The following is a 25,673-nucleotide window of genomic DNA, read 5'->3' on the forward strand; positions in this document are numbered from 1 at the left end:
CCTCACCCCGCAATAGTATTTTTTTTTAATCTTAAGGCAATCTGTAAGTGTATAAGGCTCAGTCAGAACATTCTGATAAGTATTTCTTAAGGGATAGTGGCAGTGAGTCTGGGGCTGAGTTTTAGCTGCTGCCTGTTTCTTATTCCATTCTTTCTGCTGTGGCTCCTCAGGTGATAATTTCTTGGTGTTGTTCCAGAGCAAAGAATCTTCCGTTACAAACCTTTCAAAAAAGGAGTTTAGTCTCTTTTCTTGCTTTTCACATTGATCCATGTGTATCTTGTGTATAACAAGTATAAAACTTAGTTTACAAGGACAGTAGTAGATTTTAAGTCTGTGTTCATCAAAGTGACTATGTTCATGTCAGCACAGAACAGTAAATGATGAGGTTATCAGTCAGAGGGATAGGAAATGAGTCCAGGAACTGGATTTTGGGGGCTGGGGTGGGGAAGCATTTCTGAGTGACTGCTTCCTCTGAAGACAGCAACAAAGAAGAGCCAGGGAATGACAAGGATTCTTGTGAGTTGATCCAAAATTATTTCTCTTGGAAATTTTGGCCAATACAGTCTGTTTAAAGAAACTAAAAAACATGCAGATTGAGATAACTGAAAACATTACTGTTATTATCTCTGAATTGTGTAATTAAAGTAAAATGAAAGTTGATTTCTATATACAATGATTTTTAAAACATTATGTCATCATTTCTTGTAAATAATGATGTAACAATTTCCATTTTTAAGGATAAAGTGTTGGGTTTCTTCCCCCAAGCTAAATAACTCAGAAAAGTTTAACTTCAGAAAGCATTTAGACTTTAATGCAAACTGTGCAGCTCAGAGCAAGTTTTGTTTAAGAAAGAATATAAAGATTTTTTTGCCAATCATGTTAAAAAGTGAGAGCTGGCTCGTTTTGCCTGGGAGCTGGTATCGAGAAACAGCAGGACTATGTTCCTCCTTCTCCTGCTGTCACTTTTAGCTGCTTGGTCCTTCTTTATCTACATATTAAAGAAAGCTTAGGGTGCACTTCAGTGAGGAGTGCATGGAGAAGAGCGTGCCATCAGTTTCCATGAGGAAAGGGTTTCTGTGGAGCCTTGTTTGGAGTTTTATTAAATGCTAGAGATTTGGGTATTATGGGCTTTTCATGGTAGGCATTACTGTGGGAGTTTTAGTGTTCACATGCAGAGTTCATGTTTTAATAGGAGAGAGACTTCTAAGACATTTAACTTTAAATATGCTTCCTTAAGAAGTGACTGAAAGCTTTTGTCTGGAATGCTGCTGGGGGAATCACAAGCCTAAACTTGAATCTCCTTTCTTCCCATCTACCTTTGGCACTTATTATTCTGAAGCGTGACATGAAGTCCTCCAGTAGTAGAACCAATTTTAATAAAACTGACCAAGCTTGCTGTGGAGAGTCTGAAGGCAGGATTTGAAGTTGTATTTACTAAAGTTGCCAAAACACTGATTTATATAATTTAACATTATTTGGCATTTCAAGTTTTTGGGCCTACTAGTATGCTGATGGAGATAGAATCACATTTCAAATTAGAGATCTGGATGCAAGCTGAGATTTCTGAGGCCAGTAGGATTCTAATACAGAAAAACAGAAATGTTCAGTTCTTTCCAATTGTAAAGACAGACAGAAAGCAGTATCAAGCTCCTTCCAGAACATCCCAAGCTAAGAGCAATTAGATAGCTCTCAGTGTCCCTCAGGAAGTGGTCAGCACTTCAGGGGATGGAGCAGGTTTTGGTATTTTTCCAGATGAGAAATTGCACTGCATGTAGCAGGTTTACTTCTCTGATTAGTGGCAGTTCAATACATAGATCTGGCTGGAAAATTAGATTGTTTAGAATATTTGTATAATTTTTCCTCTGTAGTTTTGTTTATAATGGTTCCTAAATATCTCAATTTTGTTTTTTATAAATTCTTTATATCACTGCAAGAAAAGTTACCTTTCATGAAATCCTACTAGTTTATCTTATGATAGCATCATCTTACGAGGGTTTTATCGATACAGTTTTAGCTATTGCTGGATATAAACAGAAACAAAAGGTTTTGAACTCAAGCAATTCCTGTTTGGTTTTCTTCTCCTAACCTAGCCACATCTTCATAATTCTGATCTAAACCCTGGGGGCTGCTCTGAGAAACCTCAGCAGAAGTGCAGGCCATGGGAAGCTGTCATCACCTGCCTGTGCTGAGGGCCGGAGAGGGCAACTCTGTGTGGCTGCTGTGCACTCTGGAAAGTGTAAGTGGTGGCTTGTAAACCAGGTAAATGCCTTCTAAAAGAGCTTTCCACTGAGGGAGAACTTCCGTCTGTTTGCATAGGCCAGTGGAGACATCCAGTGGCCACTGGCTGACAAATGGTTGTCTCCGGATTGTGACTGCAAACACGTGAAAGGCTGATGTGAAAGAAGGCATTTTTAGGTGTTGGGGTTTTTTTCCCCTTTAAATTCAGAAAGGAGTTGCAGATTTAACACAGTAAAAGCTGAGGTCTGTGGATAAACTACATTACATTATGTCATTTAAAGGGGTGCTGGCCTCGAGCCTCTGTTAAACACAGAACTTGTGGCACCTGTCCTGAAGCCAACAGTACTTACTGCTCAGGTGCCCACGTGAGCCACTCAGCCGAGGGCTTTGCTGCACTTGAGTCTCATAGAAGCACATCACACTTAAATATTTTGCTGGTTTTCGGATGTCCAGCTGATCAAGAGAGACACATATGCATGTGGTTTAATGAGTTACTTGTTTCTGGTTGGTTTCTTTTAATTTCATTGAATAATAATCAACTTTCCAGTTATTTTTAATGCATGACAGTAAATCTGTAAGACATTATTAGTAGTTTTTTAATGATAGAGGGATTTGGGAGGAATAGAGATAACCAGGGAAATTGAAGTAAATGACAATGTTTGCAAATTTCTTATTACCTTAAACACTAATTATGAGGACAAGTTTATGGAACGTTGTGGCCTTTCAGAAATATTCTGTTCAGTGAAGAAAAGAAAAAACTGGTATATTCAGGTAAAGGGGAGGAATTTGTTCAATTGGTATCTTCCTTTTGGGCTCCATGCTTGTTAAAATGTATAAGCAGCTTCATTATAATAGTTGATTTTTTTTCCACTTAATATCAAAACCCCAGTGCAGACAATATTTCAAATATATATTAAATTGTTGAGCAAAGGTGGAGTAATAAACATCTTTATTATATGAGAAAATGAAAAGTGCAGTAGGAAAAAAAAAAGGGCAATGTTCCTCCATCACTGGAATGAAGAATGGAAAATGTTTTTGGAAAAAAAATCTGAACCAGAGTAATAAAAGTTTATAAGAAGTTAACAAAACTGAAAGGGACAAAGAGAAAAAATAAACATGACCCTTTCTGGTTATTGTCAAGAGATGTTCCCAAGCCTAATAAGGACAAAGTATCAAAAGAGACTCAAATAAAACAGACCACATCACATTACTATTTCTTTTGGAGAGCCCAAATGTAGTTACATGATAATTATTTCCTGGAAAATGTTTGCATATTGTTATTTAGAAATCTGGCATATGATAACTGCTGTAAAAAGCATTATTCCTCTGGCCACCTCAAAAAGTTGTAATTGTCCATCAGTGGAAAGCCAAGCTAATTTGGGATCAGTTTTCTCTCATGGACCTTATAGTCTCCTAAACTGCAAAGCCTGAGCTCATGCTCCAGTTCTGATAACTAAGCCCGCACAGTCTATTAGCTAAAGAGGGAAAGCTTAAATAAAGGAGCTCTGCTTTCTTGAAGGCTTTTGTAGAGGATGTGTTGTGTTACATTTCATATGCATTTCCCTTCTCTGTGTAAGCTGGGTTGCCTGTGTTTAGTAGTACACCACCACTTGCCATCCACCCCAAGCTCCACAGGGGATCACTGCTGGATCAGTGTGAAATTGTCACGTTTTGCTGTTTCTGGCCCCGTGTAGACTCTAAGTCTACAATGGAGCTGCCAGCTTACAGCCACAGCAGTGTGTGAAAGGATACGAGTTCTGCTCCAGCGTACTGGACCTGTTTTTGTTTCCCTGTATGTGCATGTGTCTTGAAACACTTCCTGTACGAAAAGAAAATCTTTAGGGACACCTTACAGATCATGTGGTTCCAACCCCCCTGCTGTGGGCAGGGTCGCCTTTCGCTATCCCAGGTTGCTCAGAGCCCCGTCCAACCTGGCCTTTAACACTTCCAGGGGTGGGGCATCCACAGCTTCTGTGGGCACCCTGTGCCAGTGCCCAACCACCCTCAGAGGGAATAATGTCGGTAACTGCAAGTCTATTGCTGAAACCCCACCCAGTCTCAGCATCGATGAGCTTTAACTAAAGGATATGTTACATGGATTGACATAAGCACATCTCTTAAAAGTTTTTCCAGTGTCTGCTGTGCTTCATTACACTTCCTGTGAAGCAGATTCATTGCTTTTATCATGAGTAAATACTGAATTACAGCCCATGGCAAGCTGAGCCCTGAAAATAACTGAGCTATGCAGAGACAACTTGTTCCTGGAACAATTGCTTCTGACACATCATGGATGAGTGTATCTTGGCTTGTTATGGAGAAGCACTGAAGTTGACTTTACAAGGCAGTTTGCACACAGAATGAAGCCTAATTTAAATTTGCTTAATCTCATAATGTAGTATTAACATGATTGTGATATTTGCCTGCCAAGAGTGTGCATGCCACTTCTGTGTGGGCACCCTCAAGGCACGTTTCTCAAATTGCACGGCTTGTTATTAACTATTTTTAGATGTTTAGGCAAACTTACAAAAACTGACAAATGGTAAAAGCATTCTGTAATGTTCTGTGGAGAACTAGAACTGCTATGTAGATAACAACAGGGAGTCTGGATCTCACATTAAATTAAGATTTGGACTAAGGAATCACCAAGGAGGTTTTGTACATTCCAGTCCCTACCTCATGGCATGAGGAATGTGAAATTCCTTTGTTATATCATTTATTCTGATTGCACCTACAGCCAGCATTATCAGTGGCAGGAGATTTAATGTGCGTGCTGTGAGAGGCAGTACGTGCTCCAAGCAGCTTGAAGTCTCTGGAGCTGAGACAGAAAGGAAGAACTTGGTACATTCTTTAAGGACAGTCAGTGTACGGTGTCATTTAGTTTACTGATAGTTCCATTCTTATTTGATTTGGGTATTATTTCCTGGGGTTTTTTTGGTCTGCGGCTATTTTTAATTTCCCTTTGAACAACTGAATACATTATTTATCAAAGGTATTGTGGTTGGAATGCTCTTTCTTCTGACATTTTTTCCTAAGAATATCATTAGATTACAATTCTGTGCACTGGCAAGCTGCCTGCTGAGCTCTCTCTGTATCTCTTCAAGCTCGCTGCAGAGCAGCTCCATCACAGCCTGGCCTCCTTACCCACCATGGCCACGTGCCTCCCCACAGCCTTTCCTTGGCCATGGGCTTGGTGAGGACGGCAGAACACATTGGAAGAGGAAGCTGAAGGGGGGGAAGAGCTGACATGAAATCCAAATGCCCTCCCACACACTCTGCGGTGTGCAGGTGGAGGGTCGGGAGGCAGAAGGCCTGGGTGGAGAGTGGGACATGGGGGCTGTGCAATGCTGAGGGGTTCTGGTCGTGTGGGAGGTGGAACGTGTGGAGTTGCACAGGGTGTCCGGCCCTGGTGACCAGCCATGGTGTCTGGCCCTGGTGACCAGCCATGGTGTCTGGCCCTGGTGACCAGCTGTGCTGTCCGGCCCTGGTGACCATCTGTGGTGTCTGGCCCTAGTGACCAGCCATGGTGTCTGGCCCTGGTGACCAGCCATGCTGTCCGGCCCTGGTGACCAGCCGTGCTGTCCGGCCCTAGTGACCAGCCGTGCTGTCCGGCCCTAGTGACCAGCCGTGGTGTCTGGCCCTGGTGACCAGCCGTGCTGTCCGGCCCTAGTGACCAGCCATGGTGTCCGGCCCTGGTGACCAGCCGTGCTGTCCGGCCCTGGTGACCAGCCGTGCTGTCCGGCCCTAGTGACCAGCCGTGGTGTCTGGCCCTAGTGACCAGCCGTGCTGTCTGGCCCTGGTGACCAGCCATGGTGTCTGGCCCTGGTGACCAGCCGTGGTGTCTGGCCCTGGTGACCAGCCGTGCTGTCCGGCCCTGGTGACCAGCTGTGGTGTCTGGCCCTGGTGACCAGCCATGGTGTCTGGCCCTGGTGACCAGCCGTGGTGTCTGGCCCTGGTGACCAGCCGTGCTCTCTGGCCCTGGTGACCAGCCGTGGTGTCCGGCCCTGGTGACCAGCTGTGCTGTCCGGCCCTGGTGACCAGCTGTGCTGTCCGGCCCTAGTGACCAGCCGTGGTGTCCGGCCCTGGTGACCAGCCGTGCTGTCCGGCCCTGGTGACCAGCTGTGCTGTCCGGCCCTGGTGACCAGCCGTGCTGTCCGGCCCTAGTGACCAGCCGTGCTGTCCGGCCCTGGTGACCAGCCATGGTGTCTGGCCCTGGTGACCAGCCGTGCTGTCCGGCCCTGGTGACCAGCCGTGGTGTCCAGCCCTAGTGACCAGCTGTGGTGTCCGGCTGTGGGCTGTGCCAGCCCTGTCCAGCCCAGGGAAGGTGGCTGGAAATGGGGGACTGTGTGTCTCACCGTGCCGCTCCAGGGCCTCTCAGCATGGCGCTAGGACAGGTCAGCACAGCGCTAACATTTGAAAATGCTCTTTCTCGATGAAATGCAAGCAGGTCTATTCACAAACTCCTGCAGGTAGGAATGTTTCCGAAGGGGTGACTTTCTGCCTTATTCTAACGTGCACGGTTTCTAGATTGGGGCGGGGTGTTCTGTGAGGACTTTAATTTCTCACACTTTCATTTAACGAAAGGGCGTGGGGTGAGGGTGAAATTCGCAGAGGGGCGGGCGCACAAAGAGGCTGAATCGCCCGGCGCACCAGGCAGCGGCTGAGGGAGGGCGCGACCGCCGTCGCTGGGTCCATCGCGGCCATCGGCTCCCTCAGGGCTGAGGCTGTTGGGAGCCGGCGTAGGTAGGGCTGCGCTCCCGGGGAGCGGCTGAATCGGGGGCGAGAACGAGAGAAGAACGAGCGTGCTCAGTTGCAGGGAGTTTTCGCTCGTTTTACTCTCTCCCGGGAGTTTTCTCCCTCAGGCCACGCCGCGTTTGGCCCGTGCCCGCTGCCGCTCTAGCCCTGCGGTGCCCGGGTCGGGCCGGCCTCGCCTGCGACATCGCGGTGACGCCGTCCCGGGCCGGGAGCGTGCCGTGGCCTCGGGTACGCCACTGCTTTCTCTATCGTGGGATTAAAAGATCAGGATTGTTCTTTGAGTGTTCGCCTGCGAATCTCGTTGGAGGACGCCTTCTCCCTCCCTCACTCGTGCTTCCCAGTGGGCATGTGGCTGCCGTCCCCTCTGCAGGGCCTGAGGAGAGGCCTCAGCTGGAAATACTGCAGGAGACAGTTTGAACTCCAGCCACCGGTTGTAAGTGTGATAACACATAAATTGCACTTTTCCCCTTTAAAAAGTGTGTGGATGTTTGACAGTTAAAATTTTCTCCTCAAACTGCTACTGTACTGAAACCTGCAATGAAATTTGTTTATATTTGTGATTTAACTTTGATCAATAAAATAATTTTTAGGAGAATGGTGGAAAGTTTTCACTGTAATGTGGGCTGTGTGATGCAGAGCAGGTGCAGTTTGTAAGATCATGTGAGCTCTTGGTGTTCTTACTGGGGATGTGGAGGGTAGAACTGTGCTCTGGTCCTGCTTTAGCATGCCTGACTCAGTCCTCACAGGGAAAGGTGGAAGGTAAGGTTCAACAGGACTTGGAAAGAAACCAGCTCCCGAGCCTTGCAGTTTGGAGAAGACCAGGATGTTTGTAAGGTACTTTAAGGCTAATTTGTTAAGGATGTTTTAAGGAAAGTACTGATTTTTTTTATTTGGTGTCTTATTCTACATGGGAATTCTAAAATGTGTTTGTTTTGCTTTAATTTCTGCATCTTACACAGTAATACATTAATGCTTACATAAAATCCATATGGGAAATGCCTGTCATTCAGCGGGGCAATTCAGTTAACAGATTTTGCTCTTTGTAGACAAGTTTTTTTCAGATCTTTCATATTTGGTAATGTTGTCTTTAGGTGGTGTGGTTAGTATCTGCCTAATCAAGGCAGTTCCTTACAGGTACGCATGAAAAGAATCTGAATATTGAAGGCCAGAGGGTTTTTAGGGTATGTTTGTGGTTAAAGCCTGAATTTTTGTTTGTGGTCAGACAGTGACTGTTCTAATACTTCTTTCTGTGTGGGTGAGAACAGTTCATGATAAGAAAGAATGAAACACAGAAATAATTAAATGGGAATTATATTTTTATACAGCAAGTAATCTCAGTCTGCTTGGGGTTGTTACTGTGCTGCATTAGCAATGCAGTAGGCTTATCTATCACAGCAGAAGTGAAGGAAGAGAGAGATCCAGGAAAAAATGCAATGCTCCAGCACGTAATTTTTTCATCTCCATGTAGCACAAAACTTCTACTGGGATCTAGAAAACCAGCTGATAAATTAAAGAATAAATATTTTAAAATATCATGGCTGTGGGGGAGAATCAGTAGAGGAAGAATATGGGAATGTGAGGCTGCAGGATGGTGAACTTGAGGGAACCAATACATAAGATAAGGGCATTTCAGAAGCCCTAAATGGCTTGTTTAACTTGATTTTAGAGAATGAAAAGATAAGAAAATGTACTCTCCAGAGGTGCTGCTTGATTGCTAGCTTTGCATGTTATAAAAATAGGACACATTCAGACACAGAAAAGGACAAGTTGACTTAAATTGTAATGAATCACTGAAACTGGGTTATATTTATTAGAGAATTCTGAATATAGTTATGTGTGAAGTGATGAAGCTGCTAAGAATAAAGCTCAGTCTATCACTAGACCCAACTGTTACACTTGGAGATTGAACTGCAGGAAATACCTCAGTTTGGATTTTTTTTTTAATAACTCAGTGAAGTAATTGGAATGATAAGCTAGCGAATCTTAAAAAAAAAAAAAAAAAGTAGCCAATGGAAGAATGACCTCATTGAATATGGCATGCATGGCTTCTGCAAAAAACCCAAACTAGGTAAACAGATCTTTGACCTCTCTTAAAATTAGTAAATGTTTTTGTGGATTTTATCAGAAGATTGCCCGACACAATACATGATGTATATGAGTGGCAGTTAAATGAGTTCAGCTGTGTGAGGCAAAATCTAAAATACAGAATTGGTCTCCATTAGTCCTGTGCTGCACAGGGGGTAACTGAAGTTGAGCTGAAAATCTGGTATTTGTACAGAAAGTAGTTGTTAAATACATATTTGAAGTGATTGCTTTTATTTATTTTGGCTTTTTGTTGTCTTAGCCGAAGATTGAAAAATACACTGAAGTCAAGTAGAAAATCTTGTGAGCGCAATGTTTTAGCATTAAATGAGGCCACATAGCATCTCCTTTGACATGTCCTAGATTAAATAGTAGGTTTTAGTTTCTGTGTAGGGGCTGAGCTGAAGCTTTATGAAGTGAGAGGAATTTTAGTTCATTATTGTGGCAGCAATGGAAGTATTGTCATAAGAAAAAGGATTTGTGTTTGGACCTAGCTCACCACTGTGTATCAGTGCTACTCTGGGTTGGAAAGAAACTGAAGATACTGTTGTGTCAGCTAGCAAATGGGGGTAATAAGCTGAGAGCAACTCTGACATGACAGATGATTTGCAACAGAAAGGCTGCACAAATGTGTTAACAAACCTGATAGCATAAGCTGTGGCGAGTGTTAGACTGTGTCTGCTCAAGGAACAGATTTTCACGGGAGAAGATAACGTCTTGCCTCTTGTCTTCTGTGCTACTCTCACCCAGAGTTCAGGGGACTGATTTCCTATTGGTTCTTACATGTCAGCAGAAATCACAGGGTTTTGAATAATAATGCATTTTATACATTTTTGAAAATTAAATTTAGCGGAATAGAATGGAAGAGTTGAGGTTTTTTAGTGGAATAGCCACTAAAGTGTAACTTGTAAAAATGAAGAGAACAAACGTAGAATTTTTAAAAATGTGCATCTGTCTTGCTTAAAATGTTTCTCAGTGCTGGGTGTTTTTATGCCTGACAGACCCAAACAGACTGCAGACTGTAAGTGAGCCCGATTTGATGCACATCCTTCTGATTATGGTGTAATTTTTCTGACACTCAGGAGTTACGAAATGCCAAAACATGTTACTATGCTTTAAGAAGACTAATTGGGCAATATTTTTATGAAACTAAGAGTACTCTTGGTCATTTGGGGAAGGGTCAGTCATTAACAGTTGAGGTACTGTTTACGTTGTCATAAAGTGTATTGGAATGCTTACCTTGGAGTTAGTTGGTTTCTTCATCACCTTCATTTGATGTGGTCACTTACGTTGCATTGGTTGCATATTTGTTTCTTCCCCTCAAACCTTACTGCTCATTTAAGGAGCTTTCCCTTTTCCAACCTCCTGCTGTGCTCTTTGTAACGGGGCCTTGTTGTGTCCACAGTGAAGGGGAGTCAGAAGTGTGAGCTGAACTGCCGGGCCATCGGCTACCGCTTCTACGTGCGCCAGGCGGAGACGGTGATCGACGGCACCCCCTGCGACCCCAACGGGACGGCCATCTGCGTGGCAGGGCAGTGCAAGGTAAGGCACGGCTGCCCAGGCTGCTCCACCTGCCCAAACCCGGCCAACGCTGGCTTAAACGGACTTCTTTTTTATTTTTATTAAAGTAGATGTGAAAAACGTTCACTTCCATTATTGAGGGTTGGGTGATTTCTTAAGTAATGTTTCTATTTACTTAGAACAAACTAAGGAGTGTTGAAGGGATGGATTCAGGAGATGTTTTAGCCACAATTAAGGTGACTGCCAATGAGCTTTTTCCACATGTTTTACTTTCTACAGAAGAGGTTTTTTGAAAGGATCAGAATGGAAGGATTGAAAGCTTAAATAAGAAATAAATACAATATCTTTCTTTGATTCAGTTTTAAAGTGAAGATATTTTTCAGAATATGCAACAGAATGGTTTCTTTTGATTGCTTTATAGCAGCTTGTAGTTCAAATTTTCTGATTGGGCCATGTTTGCCTCAGGTCTTACTGACTCTCCTTTTACTCAGCCATGATGTTCTCGTAGAAAACATTTGAGTAGTTACTTTTCATGGGTTCAGAAGGAGCTGCTGTGTTGACTTTTTGTGGTCTTCTGTGCAGATTCCATTTGCAATGAATAAATACACTTTCTGCAAGATGGTTGCAATTTTAAACAAAATGTTACAGTATTTAGAAAAAAAGATGGTAATCTTTCAAGTAAGGTTAGTGGAAGAAGTAAATTCCTAGTGAAGGGCATTTGACGCTTGGCTGATTCCTATATATGTTGGCAAAAGATGCAGAAGTGGCTCAGATGTGACTCGTGAACTCAAAGAGTGAAAGGTCAAGTTCAGTTTAAATAGTTGGTTTGCCAGGGGAAATCACTGATGAATACAGCCTTGTCCTCTGCATGTCCCTCTTACTTGTGCACATCTGGACAATGCCGTGTTTGTTTCTGTTCTGTGTTTCTGAGTGCAAGCAAAGCCGTAGCTTTGACTTTTCTTTGTACAGGGTAGATCTGGGTGAAGTTGATTGTGCTTTAAAGCTTTCCTTGATCTCAAACTGATTCAGAAAGGGCCAGAAACTTGTTTTAATTGCAGTTCTGATCTGACTCAGAAGACTGATAATTGAGTTGTGTCTAACGAATGTACGGTCTCTACCACCCTCTGTTGGACATTTTTTTACATTACCAGAACAGTAATGTCCTTGTGTTACCATCCATTATCTCTTTTGTTCCCAGGAGCATTGTTTTTGGTTAGTATTTTCAGTTTACCATATCCTTAAGAGGAAAAAAAAGATGAAAAATGCTGCTATAATAAAAATGATTCAGAAATATGGTAAAGAATTTGATAGATGAAAGAATTCTTTAAAAAACCTCACAGTGAAAAAGCCCAATAAATGAGGGTATTTCATCATAAGAACATGTTATCTGTCTGTGACATTGTCATGACTGGCACATATAATACTGCAGGTACTAAAAAAAAAGGTCACTTGTCATTGAAATGATTGTATACTTCCTGGTCTGGACTAGACTCCGAATCCTAATGAAATTAAACCTTCTTAAATTAATTAAATACTTAAAATCTAGGCAAAATAGGAAGAAGAATATCTAGTGGGTAGATATTATACCTATGCAGAAGAAAGAAGCACAACAATGACCTGGACAATTATTTGCATTATTTCTGTGTAAGTCTGGTTTTCTGCACACTTGAACAATATTATTGCTGATGGATTCTTTCTAAGTGAACGAATGTTTTCTTTGACAGTCCTATTGAGTTCCACTTTTGATTTTTAATAGTTTTTATTTGGTGCCAAGGTGGTTATTATTAATCAATATGATTGGGATATGTTTCAGTATTATTGAGTAGATGTTATTTTTTAAAATACATTTGCTACTCCTCTTCTAACCCTACATTTTGATGGTGCTATTAAATTAAGGAGTGACTGCCAGTGGGGCTTCCTTCAACTTGCTATTTAGTCAGACGTGTCTGTTTTCTTCCTTCAAGATTTTTTTTTCTTCTTTTGTGTAAAATGAGTGTGTCCTTATATTTCTTCTGGAGACAGTGGGTTGGTCCTACTCAGTAACTTTAAAGCTTAGAAGAAAAATGCAGAGAGAATACTGAGGAGACTTTAATAAACAAGCTGTGAGAAAAGAATGTTCTTAATAATGTCGACCTTGCCTGTAGATTGGGAAATGTGCCTCTAGGGCAGAATGTTTTACGTGTTTTTGCATGTATCTGGGACACTCCCACTAGGAGAAGTCGTCCCAGTACCTGGGCAGGTGTGAGCACCAACTCAAGGCAGTTTTGGAGACAGAAGTTATCTGGGAGCTGTGAAGAAAATTGGTTTTGCAGAGATGTTGGTTACCACGCGGGGGCGCGCTTTACAAAAGGATTATTAGCATTTCATGCAAAATTCTTTTTGGGTGGGAACTGTAGATCCCTCTTAAAGGTGCCTGAAAAAACTTATTTCCTGTCTCCTTATTTTTATATTTTGTCTTGGAATGTAGTTTGTTTTCATCTTCCAGCTAACTTCTGAAGTTAATAGAAAAATATCTAAGCAGTTTTAAAATGCACACTGTAACTCCAGTAGCAAAATGGTTGGTTATAGAGATTCTACTTGCCAAAAAAAAAAAAAAAAAAAAAAAGGAGTGCATCAAATGTCAAAAACCTTGCAAATTTTCTTGGGAGTTAATTTGTGTCAGCTGTAGGAAGCATAGCCAACCATGCTAAATCTCCATCAGAAAAGCAGGATGAGACAAGGATCTTCTATTTGAGACTGTGCTGGTGTGTGCTAGTGTCCAGGTAAGAGAACTATAGGTGATATTATTGTTTAAGTTAGGGAACTTTTAATGGTTGTAGGCTCAGAGTGACTGATCAGGACAATGAGAAGTATGCACTTTCAATAAGTTAGGGTTATTCTTTTAACTGATACATGTTGGAATATAGAGTAGCCCAATGGCTGTTCTTGTAAGGTTAGAGAAGCTGTTTTCTGTAGGAATCTCAGTGCAATCTTACCTGTGCAATATTAATTGCTTACATTGAGAAAAGGTCTGGGGTTTGAGTTTCTCTGTGTGTGCTTTCTTAAAGTTGGAGCCAGACTTCCCTCCCTTCTCTGTCCTCTTGTGTTTACTTTACGGGTTCTTCTGAGTGAGTACTCTGTACAGTGCTAGCTTCTGGGAAGCTTTTCTCCTTTTCCCCTTGGCATTACTGTGTTCTTTTTTAACACTACTAATATAAGAAAGAACCTGATCTCTAGATTAACAAAGCAGAAGCACTGGCACTTAGATACCTCTATCTGTCCTTCACCTGATTTACAGAAAATGTTTGTAGTTGCTTCTTCATCTTGCTTGCTTGTATTGGAGGGGGGTGTATTCTTCACTGAACAGGAACTTTGTAAAGTTTTCTGTCATGACATTGAAAGAATTTAAAGCAGCCTGGGAAACTGCCCAATGAAACATGGTCTGTGCCGCAGGGGGGCTCTCAGTTCTTTGGTTTTTGGTAGTTCTTTGCTGTTTGATACTGGGTGAGTGAGGAGTGGTGTCAGGTGTTGTTTGTATTTGAGGACCAGTTTCAGGAACTGTTTCCAGGTGCTTGATCTTACCCTAAAAGTTGTCCTTGGAATGGTGCATGGCTTACACTGTTTATGCCATGGGAGAGTTGAGAAGGTGCATTCTGCTGAGCGTTGTCACCAAAGGCTTTGCCCAGGGTATGACTGCACAAAGGATATGCTCTGTGAAAGTGGAAAAACAGATCATGGAGCCCATGGCATGCAGATGCTGAAATACATTGTAGAATCAAATGAAAATTAAATCTCTTGTTTGTTCATATTCAAGGCTTGCTTTTTGTCTTACTGTTTTGTTTGGTTTTTATCAATAGCTGCTGAGGACACAGTGGTTTGAGCTCAGGGCCTTTTTTGCAGATTAGGTGGGATGCATTCAAAGAGGCATATATTGTGTATGTAGCCTCTGTTGAAGGCTTTTTCTTTCCAGGAAAAGTGGTTGCTCCCCTAAAATATACCAGAAATGTGTAAAACCTGTGGTTACAACAGAACATTCTCTCCTTCTTTCTGCTTTTTCATAGATACCATTGTAATTTCTTGGCTGATGGAAATAGGACTCTTCATTGTTTCTCTTCATAATGACTTGCTAATGCCAAGCTCTGCATTGGAAACACCTGCCAGGCATTAATAAGGTGTTAATGGAAGAAACAGGTTCCTGGGAGCTGAGAAATAACTGCTTGTTGCCACTTGTTCCCTATGTTTGAATAGTTTTTGTTAAATGTTTTACAGAGTGAACCTCTGTGAGATTTCTTGACCTCATTCTCTATAAAATCTTTTCTCCTTCTTCCATTTATAAAATAATGCTAAAATTATTTTGCGTATGACCTTTGACCACAACCTAAATAATTTCTGGTACCTGATACACAGAAGGGGCAACCACTGCATGTAGTAACAATGAAAAGATAACTTTGCTGCCTTTGAACTGGTGTGAAACCTGGTGGTAGCTGGTTGTGAGTAGCAAATGTTCGAGTTCAGACAAAATGACTGAGCGCTGGATCTGTGTATTTGTTCTTTCCTGGTTGTCTATCAGCCTCTTGTTCTGAAATCCAAAGGATGGAGCTCCTCACTCTTCCATGGAGTTGCTATCTGAATTAATAGTTCTGCATCTTCAGTTTCACTATAAATGACCCAGTAAAACCATGTTAACATGGTCAGATGCCACTTACAATGGCATTTAACACCCGAAAAAACACCAAACAAAACCCAAACCAACCAAAATGATATTACGAAATATCTTCATTCTAAAAGGTTTTTCACTGCTTTTAAATGTGCTACATACATAGCAGGTTGCTTGCAAAATACTTGTTTTGCTTCAGTTTGAAGCAAAAGTAGGTGCTGAAGTGGAGCACGGAATGGCTAATCCAGATTCGGATTCTCTCTGTGCTCCTCACTGTTCTCCAGTGAAATGTGGTCAGTAATGTCTAACCTGCCTAGCAGAAGCAGCTTGAGATACTGCAAAGTAAGGGAGTTTTGTGTACCTTTATTTTGTTCTTATTTCTGCAGTTTTTAAAACAATAATTTTTCAGGTTTGGATGTCTTTATAAAAAGATAGAATGTAATCCTTATGTGCAGTATGCCTTTGTCTTCACAGATTGGCTGTCAGTAGAAAATACATCCTAGCTTTGAGCTTAATTGTATCACTACAGAAGTTGTTCTGAAAGCAAATGCTGTTATCTCTAATGATTAAGTGACACAATTAGGGAATTTTATTATACTTGGGGTATGCTTCTCTTTCAGCTAGCTTGAAAATGATGTACTTAAAATAAATACAAAGTAAATCTGAAAAAAATCCAAAGTTTTCAAGAATGCTGCGGATAGCAGCAGAGTAGAAAATAAAATATTGTATGTTGTTGGGCCTTATTGAAAGTGAAGTCAGGTTTGTTTATGTATGATTAATTATTTCCTAGGTTGGAATAATCAAATGATCACTCCAGCTTCATTTTAAAGAAACAAAATAAAGTCCTGTGGTACACTGGTATAAAAGGAGACTGTGAGTGTTTATGAAGAAATATTCAGTAACACACCATTCCCTTCACATGGTTGTTCATAAAAAACCCTGAATTCATGATCTCTGCCTTTTTTTTTTTCTTTTTCTTTCTGAAATACTGGCTTTCTGTCTGTGACGGAGAAATTTAGTGAAGACAAGAAAAAAAGAGTTTGGATAAAAATAGAAAATAAATGTGGTCTCAGCTATTCCTTTTTCTCAGTCCCTTGCCGAGGTATTCGTGGATGCACTCTAACAAAACAAGCTATGGTAGCCCATAGGAAGATAGATTGCATTGCATTGTCCTGCAGTCACAAAAGAGGAAACCACTGAAGAGCTGTGTATTCTGTATCATGGTGGAAGTGAAAGGTTTGATGTCATGTCTCTTACACAGAAATTACTAAGATTTTGTTAATGCCTTTTAAGTAACCAGTAGAACCAAACCTGTTCTGTGTTACATTACAACAGTTCAAAGAAAAAACCAACCAACCAAAAAAAAAACCAACCAAGAAATTTCAACCAGTTAGAATCCATTTGATTTCAATGGATGTATGGGAAAGCAGTTGTAAAAGAGAGTCATGTAGCTAATGCAAGACCACTCTTCTGAGGTTAAATAGCAAAAGGAAACAAAGTAATTTAGATTTTATAGTAAAGAAACAAAGAGGGGTGCAGCAGAAATAACGTTCTAAAACGCACATTTAAGGGATCTGTTAAACACCTGGCAAGCAAGCAGTGGGGAGAAAGCTGTTAAGAAGGGGGCTGGCTGCATAAGCATTCATTCTTGTTCTCCTGTTTAAAAGAGGGCTGAAAACTTCACAATTATTCCTGAAGTATAAATGATACCTTTTGGTGTTAATTGGCAGAATTATATTTCTCATCCCAGAAATGTTCAAGCCATTTGACTTGCAGCATCTCATTGTTGTGCTTAGCTTGGACTCTCAGAAAGGACTAATAGATTCTTCTGCAGAATGCTTTAAAAGATCCTGGCACCTTGGTTAGCTGCCTGAAAGTAGAGGTTGCCCTCAGACAGGTGCTAACATGGAAGCATCTGAGTTTGCTTCTTGTCCATTTGTTCTGTGGCAGTAGAGGCTCTGAATGGGCAGCATCAGTTTTGTACCATTATCCCAGGAAAATTCTGGAAAGGGGGACTCACTTACTGCAGGGGTGGGTGTTGTGTTATGTCATGCACAAAAATAAAAATGAATTTATTGTTGTCTGCTAATGTTTATACTAGAAGACTGTCTCTGTAAACAGTAACAAATTATTTTATCATGGTAAACGTAAGAGGAGCAAGGGGAATAAAAAAGAATTGTACAGTACTAGAGCAAGCTTGTATATCACATATTTCATGGCGCTTCTTTGGTGCTGTACATTCTGCTTACTTGCACGGTGTCTATTACTAGAATTTAACCTGCAGTAGAGTTGGAATGTGCAATAAAACTTAAAGTTACTATACATTAAAAAAAAAGACATACTAGAGACAGATTATTAGCAGATTGATATGTTCTCATGGCAGGTGGGGTCCTGAAGTAGAAGGGGGGCTGTTTATGAACATTTGTGAGGAAAAATAAAGGCTTTCATGTGAGAGGATTTATGAGGTGAGTGCTAAAACAATAATTGAAACAATAAATGGAATTAGTATTTCATTTTAATTTTATTTGTTTTGTTACTTTCTCTGTCACTTTCAATCCATGCTGCCTTCTGTGATGTCAGTGGTCTGGAGATCAGGTTTATTTCTTTGTTTGCAGTTGTGTTCCCTTTTGCTAGCAGTGTTAACAGTTATACTGTGTTGACTAGTGATATTTCAGGCCTCATCTAAAAGTCAGAGTTCTTAGAAATACAATATGGAAGTGTATTTATCACTAAAGGTTTGTTCATCTCTTTTTTTTTTTTTGGCAATACTCTTAATACCTGGTGACAGGTGGGTATTGGTAGTATTTCACTTATTGTTACTACTGATAAATCACTGATTAAATGAAAATTTTATCACAATTCAGTCATTCCAGCAACTTCAGAATTTAGGCACTAGGATTTTTTCCTTGTTAATCATGGTAAACTATCAGAAGCCAGTAAGCCTGAGGTCTTAGTGAAAATAGAGGAATTTTTAGAAAATTATGACAGCGCAGCAAAATGCTGTCTGACCTAAGCTGATTTTTACTAAGGAGCTAAAGAGTAAATTAATGCTTAATTTTGTTTTGATGACTTTTAGGAGCAAATTGAAAATGCTAATAACTGCAACAGAATATTCCAAAACACCTATTATTTAGTCAGGAAACTGAAACAGCAATCTTGGAAGCCTACAGGAAATTAAGTATTTAGGCTTTGTTTTCATTTAACTACGTTATAATATTACTTTAGAGCCTGGAAAGGGTCCAGTATGTTTTTAGGCACTTCTATTAAAACAAAGATTACAATTTTGATAGACCAGGATAGGCAAATTTGTCACGTGAATAAATAAATCCTTGGGAAGAAGGTCCATAGAGGCTCTAGTTGTGTGTATGTATCTTTTTTTAATGCAGCACTTGCACACACAGATATAGATGCAATTAGAGCAAACAGTTGAGGAGCTGTTCTGTTTTAAAACATGCTTGAAGTATTGACTTACTGTGTTAGACAAAAAACAAAATGTGTTTTCTTCCATAAAACACAAAACGTTTTTACAGATGTTGCCTTTTCCTTTCCATACTAGAGCTGTGCCTATAACTGTAGTAACTGTTGTGTGCCAGGCTGTTGACCTTGCAGAAATCAGGAATGTCAGACTTGTTAGTTACTGATATTGGACTGTTGGGGATGCTATTTATATGTAGTCTGGCTTATTCTTATCAAGGTCATGAACACACAAGGAACTGTGGTGACAGAGGTGGGAACGTGCAGACCAGTTCGGTTCCTGTGTTAAATATGAAAAATACCTGCAGAATTCTAGTGAGCAAGCTAAGAAACTAGTTGTGACTAAAAGCAGTCCTCTAGTCCCAAATGTTTCTGTGACAGAGGCACTTCCTTTCCCTTCCTGTCCATGTGTATTCCCTGTATTCCAAGCTGTTTTCTGTAGAGGGGTGTGAACCTTTACACACGAGTGTAATGGATTTCTGTAGATGTTTCAAATGTGCCTTGGTGGTATCTTACAAAATGCAAAGTGGAAAAATTGCTTAGCAGAACATTTTTGAAGGTGCCTAAGTTCCTGCTGTGACGTTAATAGCATGTTCTTGCAAAGCAGATGCTTCTTCTTCAACATCGTCTTGACATAAGAGTCCAATAAATGAATGTAATCTTGTTTTCCTAAAAGGTTTTCCCACCATATCTGTATGACTGATTTGTACCCTTTAGGACGCACAGTTTTACCCACTTTAGTAGAGTGGAACGTGAAATGAAAAGAAGAATTGGAATTCTTTAGTTGTAACTTACTTGGTGTTTCTGTTGATGATATTCAGAGCAGAGCCAAATCTAGACAGTTCTGTCATGGATTTGCAGTAACACAGGTAAGAAATAGCATTCTGTGGAGGAGATGATGGGGATTTGGAGTCTTACACAGCCTGGGGAGTATGAGAAGGAAATGTTAGTTTCACACACCTGTGCAATATGTGCAGTACAGCAAATATCTTGAAGAAAACATGGCTTTAAATCAACTGCTATTTGCTAAGGTTTGAAAGTTCTCAGGGGCTGGGTGTGAGACTACATTATTGCAGATTCCCCAGAAAACAGTAACCCCCTGTGACAATGATGCTATTTCATGTCAAGTAGGAAATAGTGCAGCCTGGAATTGCTGCAGCTAGAGATTCAAGATAATAGGTTTGCCTCCCATTTGCTGTGGGTGAAGGGTTATACAATTACTGTAGTTCTGTTCCTCATTTCAGTAACTAGCTGTTGCTTGAATATTGATTTTCCTCATACTCAAAAATGAAGTTTCTTAAAAGAAATCAACTATATGAAAAAAGATAATCTTTTAGAAAAGCTCTTTTAATTTTTCCAGGAGCTTTCATGATCCAAAACAATATGAACAAGAAGCAGTGGCATTGTTCCCTCAAGGAACAGAGGTAGTTGATAGGGGAAAACACTGAACATACTTGTTAGAAGAGAATCCAGGACTGCGTCTCAACAAATTCTATAGCAAATGGATCCATTTTTAGCGATTTCATTGCTGCTGAAGGCTGTTTTAGGCTAAAATCAATTAGTTCCATTAACTATTGTGCTGGAGCTTGAGATGGTGACCTTATGACGAACAATAGAAAGATAGCTTAGACCTCTGATTTTTCCATCTTGTCCGTCAGGGTTCAGGACACCTTTCCTGTTGTTGCTGAGGAAGTTGTCACTTCAGTAAGAATATTCCAGACAGCACATTGATAACACTGGAAAAGTGTCTTGCTTTGATTTTGTGGGTGGGTGGGGTTTTTTTTTGGTTTTTTTTTTTGGTTTTTTTTCCCTTTTGGGATGCATTTAATGGTGAATTGTTTCCTTTTTGGCAGGCTCTTTGGCAGCAGGCAAATTTTTAGAGTGATGGATGTCTCTCCACTGAAGAGAATATTATTTTAGGGGGAAACAATGAGTTTTGTAGACCTACCAGTAATTCTGTAAAAATGAATACCTGTTATTAATGCCTTTAAATTCAGTGCAATAAACATGCATGATTTTTTTCTGAGACCATTACTAGCTAGTATGTATTAGATTACTTCAGAAAGGATGTGATTCAGTGTAGGGTTTTGGACATGCCTCACCTTCCCCCTGCTGCTGGCATTTGATTTTGGTGGTTCCAAATTGCTTAGATATATTTCTGTATTTTAGAAACTACATTAAGCTGTTTTGATCAACACTTGTGTTGTCTTGAGGTAAAAGTTCACATTTTTGTCTTACTGAATATTTTTCTCCAGGTGATTCAAGCCAGATGTACCATACAAGCATAGAGGTAGTGCTTTATGTGAAGCAGAAATGTGGTTTTGGGCTTCCGTAGGTTTCAGTACTTAAATGCAAAGATCACTATGCCTGAATTTACCTTAGCCATTGCAGAAGATCTCTTTGGGGTTTGTGTGGATAGACCAGATCTCATTTTGTTACAGTTGTGTATGTGACAAAAGCTGAAGAAGAACTTGGCTAACCTTTCCCACGTTTTTAAGAATAGAAGTCTTCACATTTATGCAGTTATTTCATTATTTAAAATTCTCATAAACAGTGCATGTAAAAAATGTCTTATGTAGTAAAATAATAGAAGGACTGAATGTGAAATATCAAGAGATATGAAGGAATAGACATTCACTATAGCTTATTTAATTGAAATGTGAACACAGGCAAATTGGACCCTAAATTTGGGGGTTTAATATTGAAATATTCATCTCAATGTGTGCTGAGATGGAGGAAACAACTGTTAAAATAGATTCAGGTGGCCTTGAACAACCATTGAGTATTGTAAGGAAGTGTCATCTCGTCATTGTGCTGAATGGATGAAGTACATAGGCGCTGAAACTGTATTCATGTCTGAATAGCCAGCATTTAGACCCTTAAGTTGCTATGGTGGCCTGCATGGAAGCATCCTAAAATAGCTGTATTCTGTAAGACTAGAAATAGTCATAATTGTATATGTCTCCCACCGTGGCAAGATTGCATTTTAAAGGGATTTTTGCAGTTTATGCTCACATTTTAAGAAATGGGGCATGACCGAAAAGTCTTTGACCCGTGGAAATCCTACCTGCACGAGGATATTGTTTTACAGCCTATAGGATTTTACTAAAACAAATAAATTTTATTACTGCAAGATTTGTTTGTTTAGAGTTGGCTGTATGTGGCAGATGCAGTTTATCTTACGTGCCTGAAGTTTGTTAAGTCTCTTTGCCAACACAAAGTCCCAGTGTGATGGACATGACTTCTGAACTCTGGAATGCTTGCAGTGGGCTCCTAGACTGCTCCAAGGTCATTCACCTCTGTTATGGACACTAATGAATTTGTACAGCTATTGAGGCTAGACTGGAGCTTGGAATTGCTTTTGTGGGCTTGTTTCCCCCCCTCAGGTATATTTATAAAGCTTAAATTTCTATTTTCTAGGAGAGCAAGACATATGTTTGAAGTTACTGTTTTGCAAGTAGTACATTGTGATGTACATCATGGATGCTTTATTGCTACTGTTTGTGCTGATGGAGACCAGAGACTGGATAGAACCAATTAAACCAGTCCAAAAGGAGATCATAAACAGCAGTGTTAACTATCTGCATCTTGCTGGACTATAAAATGCTTGATTTCTTGTGTAGGGCTTTTTAAAATGTGTGCTTCCAGTTGTTGTTGTTGTTGCTTAACCTCTAAATTGTACCAGATAGTTAAAGCAGTGTATATTTCTTTACCTTTCAGGAGCCATTACAGCAAACTATGGTGTATTTTCTGTGAATCAAATGAATTAGGAGTTTAAAGTCCTGTGTTTTTGTAGTTACATTACTGAAAACATTACTTAAGAAAAGCTTCAGGCTTATTTTGCACTATGAGTCATTGTTAAAAAATGGGTTCATCTTATTTGTTTTCTCCTGCAAGGCAGCTTTGCCGAGCAAAATAAGTATAACTGAAACTTGATCCCTCAGAAAATGTGTTCTGTTTAGTTGTTCTTCTAATGTTAAACTTTCTGGTAACCATTTTATAAATCCACATAAAAATCTTATCTATCTGGTGTTTGGTCATTTGAACTGTCGTGTCTAAGTGCCATTCTGAGAGAGAAATAATTATTGTAGTTTTATGAAATAGAAAGCTTTTGGGTTTGTTTTTGTCAGAACCTTACTATCTTTATCTACCCTGATTGTTAGGAAGCATGAGGACTCCTCAGTCTTGGAAAAATCTCACTCCTCATGTATTTTTAAATCATCTTAATAATATGAAAGAAACCGTTGCCTCTTCACATACTAGAGACTTCAAGCTGCCTTTGCCACTACTCTCTTTTGAACATCTGTGATGCAAAGGGGAGGAAGTCAAAAGTTAGTAGTTTCACCATTTGCATTGTGTTCCAGCCCTCAAGTTTTTCTGTGTCTAACTTGCTGTAGAGGTTTAAGCTGCAGGACTGAATCCTTGATTACAGTAGTGCACCTTGTTGAAATTATATTCCAAATTTAGACTTTGCATACGTTGTTTCAAAACTATTTAATATAAAGTTCAACCCAGTAACAAGTGAGGGAGGTGTCAGTGCTTAGCAGCATTGGAGAATTGTCTGGATAAATGGTGAAAAGCAGCATAAACACACCTGGACAACATGCTTTTATGCTTTTCTTCTACTTAGGATTTCTAACAACTTTATTGAATAAATATTCCTAAAAGTGCTCAGTTTAGGTTTGAAAACATCTTGGTAGAATTCAACAACTGGATTGCCAGCTAACTCTGATTGTTGGCACTTTCCGTAAAGATAGTTAAATTATTTATTATGTTGTGCATATTTCCTAGAAAGCTGCTGTGCCTTCTTACTGCTTTGCTGAACATTTGTTCCCCATTCTGCTTTTTCACTTTTTTAAGGGCTTGGGACCAGGCCAAAGAGTACAATTATGCTTACATGGAGCTTGATTTTTAAATGCATGCCTAACTAAGCAAGTAAGCAGTCCCATTAAAGTCAATGGGATTAGGTGCATACTTGGAGTTAGGTGCAGGCTTAAGGGCTTTGATGAACTGAAGCTTTACTGACTGACTGAGACTTGTAGCACACAAAAGCGTTTCTAAGCACAGATATACTAATGAAAATGCTCAACTAATGTTTCTCACGTGGACACAATCAGAAATACATATTTAATAGGGGAAAAAGTTACAGTGTATGAAAAAATAGTTAATGACACAAAATCCTTGAGGAACAGTACCCACTGCTGTTGTACTGAAGCAGGAAGTCCATCATGTGCTGCATTTTTTTGTTTATTTCGATGGGAAATAATTGCAGCCAACCTAACACAGGGAGTTGTGGTGGCAGTAGTTTATCAAGTCTTGAACAGCATCATTCCAAAGTCTGGCAATTACTCACATGGGCCTTTTGGCTCTGTATTTTTACTGGATTACTGCAAAACGAGCAATTTCCTTGAGTGATCTTACTTCTGAATGTGAAAGTTTCTCTGGCTTTTCAGTGGTTCCCAAGCAGAAATCTGTATTCAGGTAAACAAAGCAATGCTGTTACTGTTTTCCAACAAAAAGAGAATTCATACAAACTATAAAGCAAATAAATCTGTTTCTGAACTGGAGTTTTTGAGAGAGATCTCAGAGCGGTGTAGTGATCAGCATATCCCGTGACAGTGAGATGGCGGCATCGAGACTGTGTTCATTTGCTGTCAGTCCATGCTTGTATCTTTTTTGGACCAAGGCCTTGCCTGCCCTCAGCCTTCCCAGTTGTAGGAGCTCACCTTTGGCTGTTGATTTTGAAATAATGTCAGATGATTGCTCTGGTTGTGCATGTGGCAGGCAGAGAAGCACCTGACTCTGCTTGGGAGGGGAGGGCCAAAAGCCATGACAGGACAAGGAAAATTGTTTTATCCCTGCAGCTCCTTGCTGTCTGCTCCTCTCTAGGAATAAACAGGAGCACTGATCAGGGCCACAAGGAGGCTGTGGGCAGGAGAGGAAGGAACCCATTCTATCCAGGTTGCTCAATTAACTCCCCAAACAAGGATGTAAGAGGTGTTTCCATGCCCAGATTTTCTCTGTTGCCATGGCATGATCAAAATAAATATTGTTCAGATCTTAACTCATGAGCATTTTCAATCTTCAGCTTGTACTTGTGTACATACTGTGAAACCAAATGATCTTTTCTTAATCTTTGAAGACCTGTTTTTTCTGGAGACCCTTTCCCCCCTCTAACAAGCCCATTTAAGTAACTGCACAAGTTTACAAGCAGAATCAAGGAACTTTGCAAAGCCCTGGAAGGTCTTTACTGGTCTCATGAGGGCAGTGGGCTCTAGTTTGAGAACATCTGCTGTACACAGTATCAGGTATTATGTAATTGAATGCTTTTCAGATGCCAAACTGTCAGGTTTTTATTCCTGCTGTAACATAAAGTTGTAACCAACAAATAACAAGCCAAAATGGACTGATGGTTTGATGCTGTTTATTTGCTCTTTGCTGCTGTTTCTGACTGAATTTTTCCTTTAGGAAATAAATATACCTTTAGGGAATAAATAGGTTTGTGCTAAGGCTTATGAGAATAAAGATATGTGTTGAAATCACAAGGTTTCTCTTTTTCCTATGTGTTTTCTTGTTTTGACTTGGAGACTTCAGAAGTTTAGGCAAATGCATAGGTTTTGTGATTTAATAGTGAAACACATGAATTCTGTGTAGAGCAAAGAATAAATCACATTTTACCAATTATTGGATTGTGCTTTTATGTATTTGTGGAGTGTTAGTTGTGTAAGTAAAAGTACATAGGCAGATTTTTAATCCCATCTCTGGGATACTGCCAGAGATTAATCTAAAACAGTGAGTTTTGCAAATGAACCTGCAAAAGTAGCATCAGGTTTCAGTGTTCTGACAGACCCAGTTGTTTTTTCTCCTAGATACTTTGTGTCATGGGCTTGTGCTGCAAAACAAGTACAGCAGATAAAATTACATCTGTCGGGGTTTTTTTACTTGTCTGAGACTACAATGTGTAAACCAA

General features: G+C 40.2%; 1 protein-coding gene across 3 annotated transcripts in view; it reads left to right on the forward strand.

Annotated features, from left to right (window-relative positions):
- THSD4 (thrombospondin type 1 domain containing 4) overlaps positions 1-25,673 on the forward strand; it is a 268,563-nt gene that overhangs the window by 130,946 nt on the left and 111,944 nt on the right. For all 3 annotated transcript variants that reach the window (XM_040077771.1, XM_040077769.1, XM_040077770.1), the window contains exon 7: positions 10,478-10,614. In XM_040077771.1, coding sequence (XP_039933705.1) covers positions 10,478-10,614 — 137 coding nt within the window. The remainder of the gene's footprint in view (positions 1-10,477; positions 10,615-25,673) is intronic.

The sequence above is a fragment of the Hirundo rustica genome, chromosome 13 (assembly GCF_015227805.2).
Source record: "Hirundo rustica isolate bHirRus1 chromosome 13, bHirRus1.pri.v3, whole genome shotgun sequence".
Taxonomy (NCBI): domain Eukaryota; kingdom Metazoa; phylum Chordata; class Aves; order Passeriformes; family Hirundinidae; genus Hirundo; species Hirundo rustica.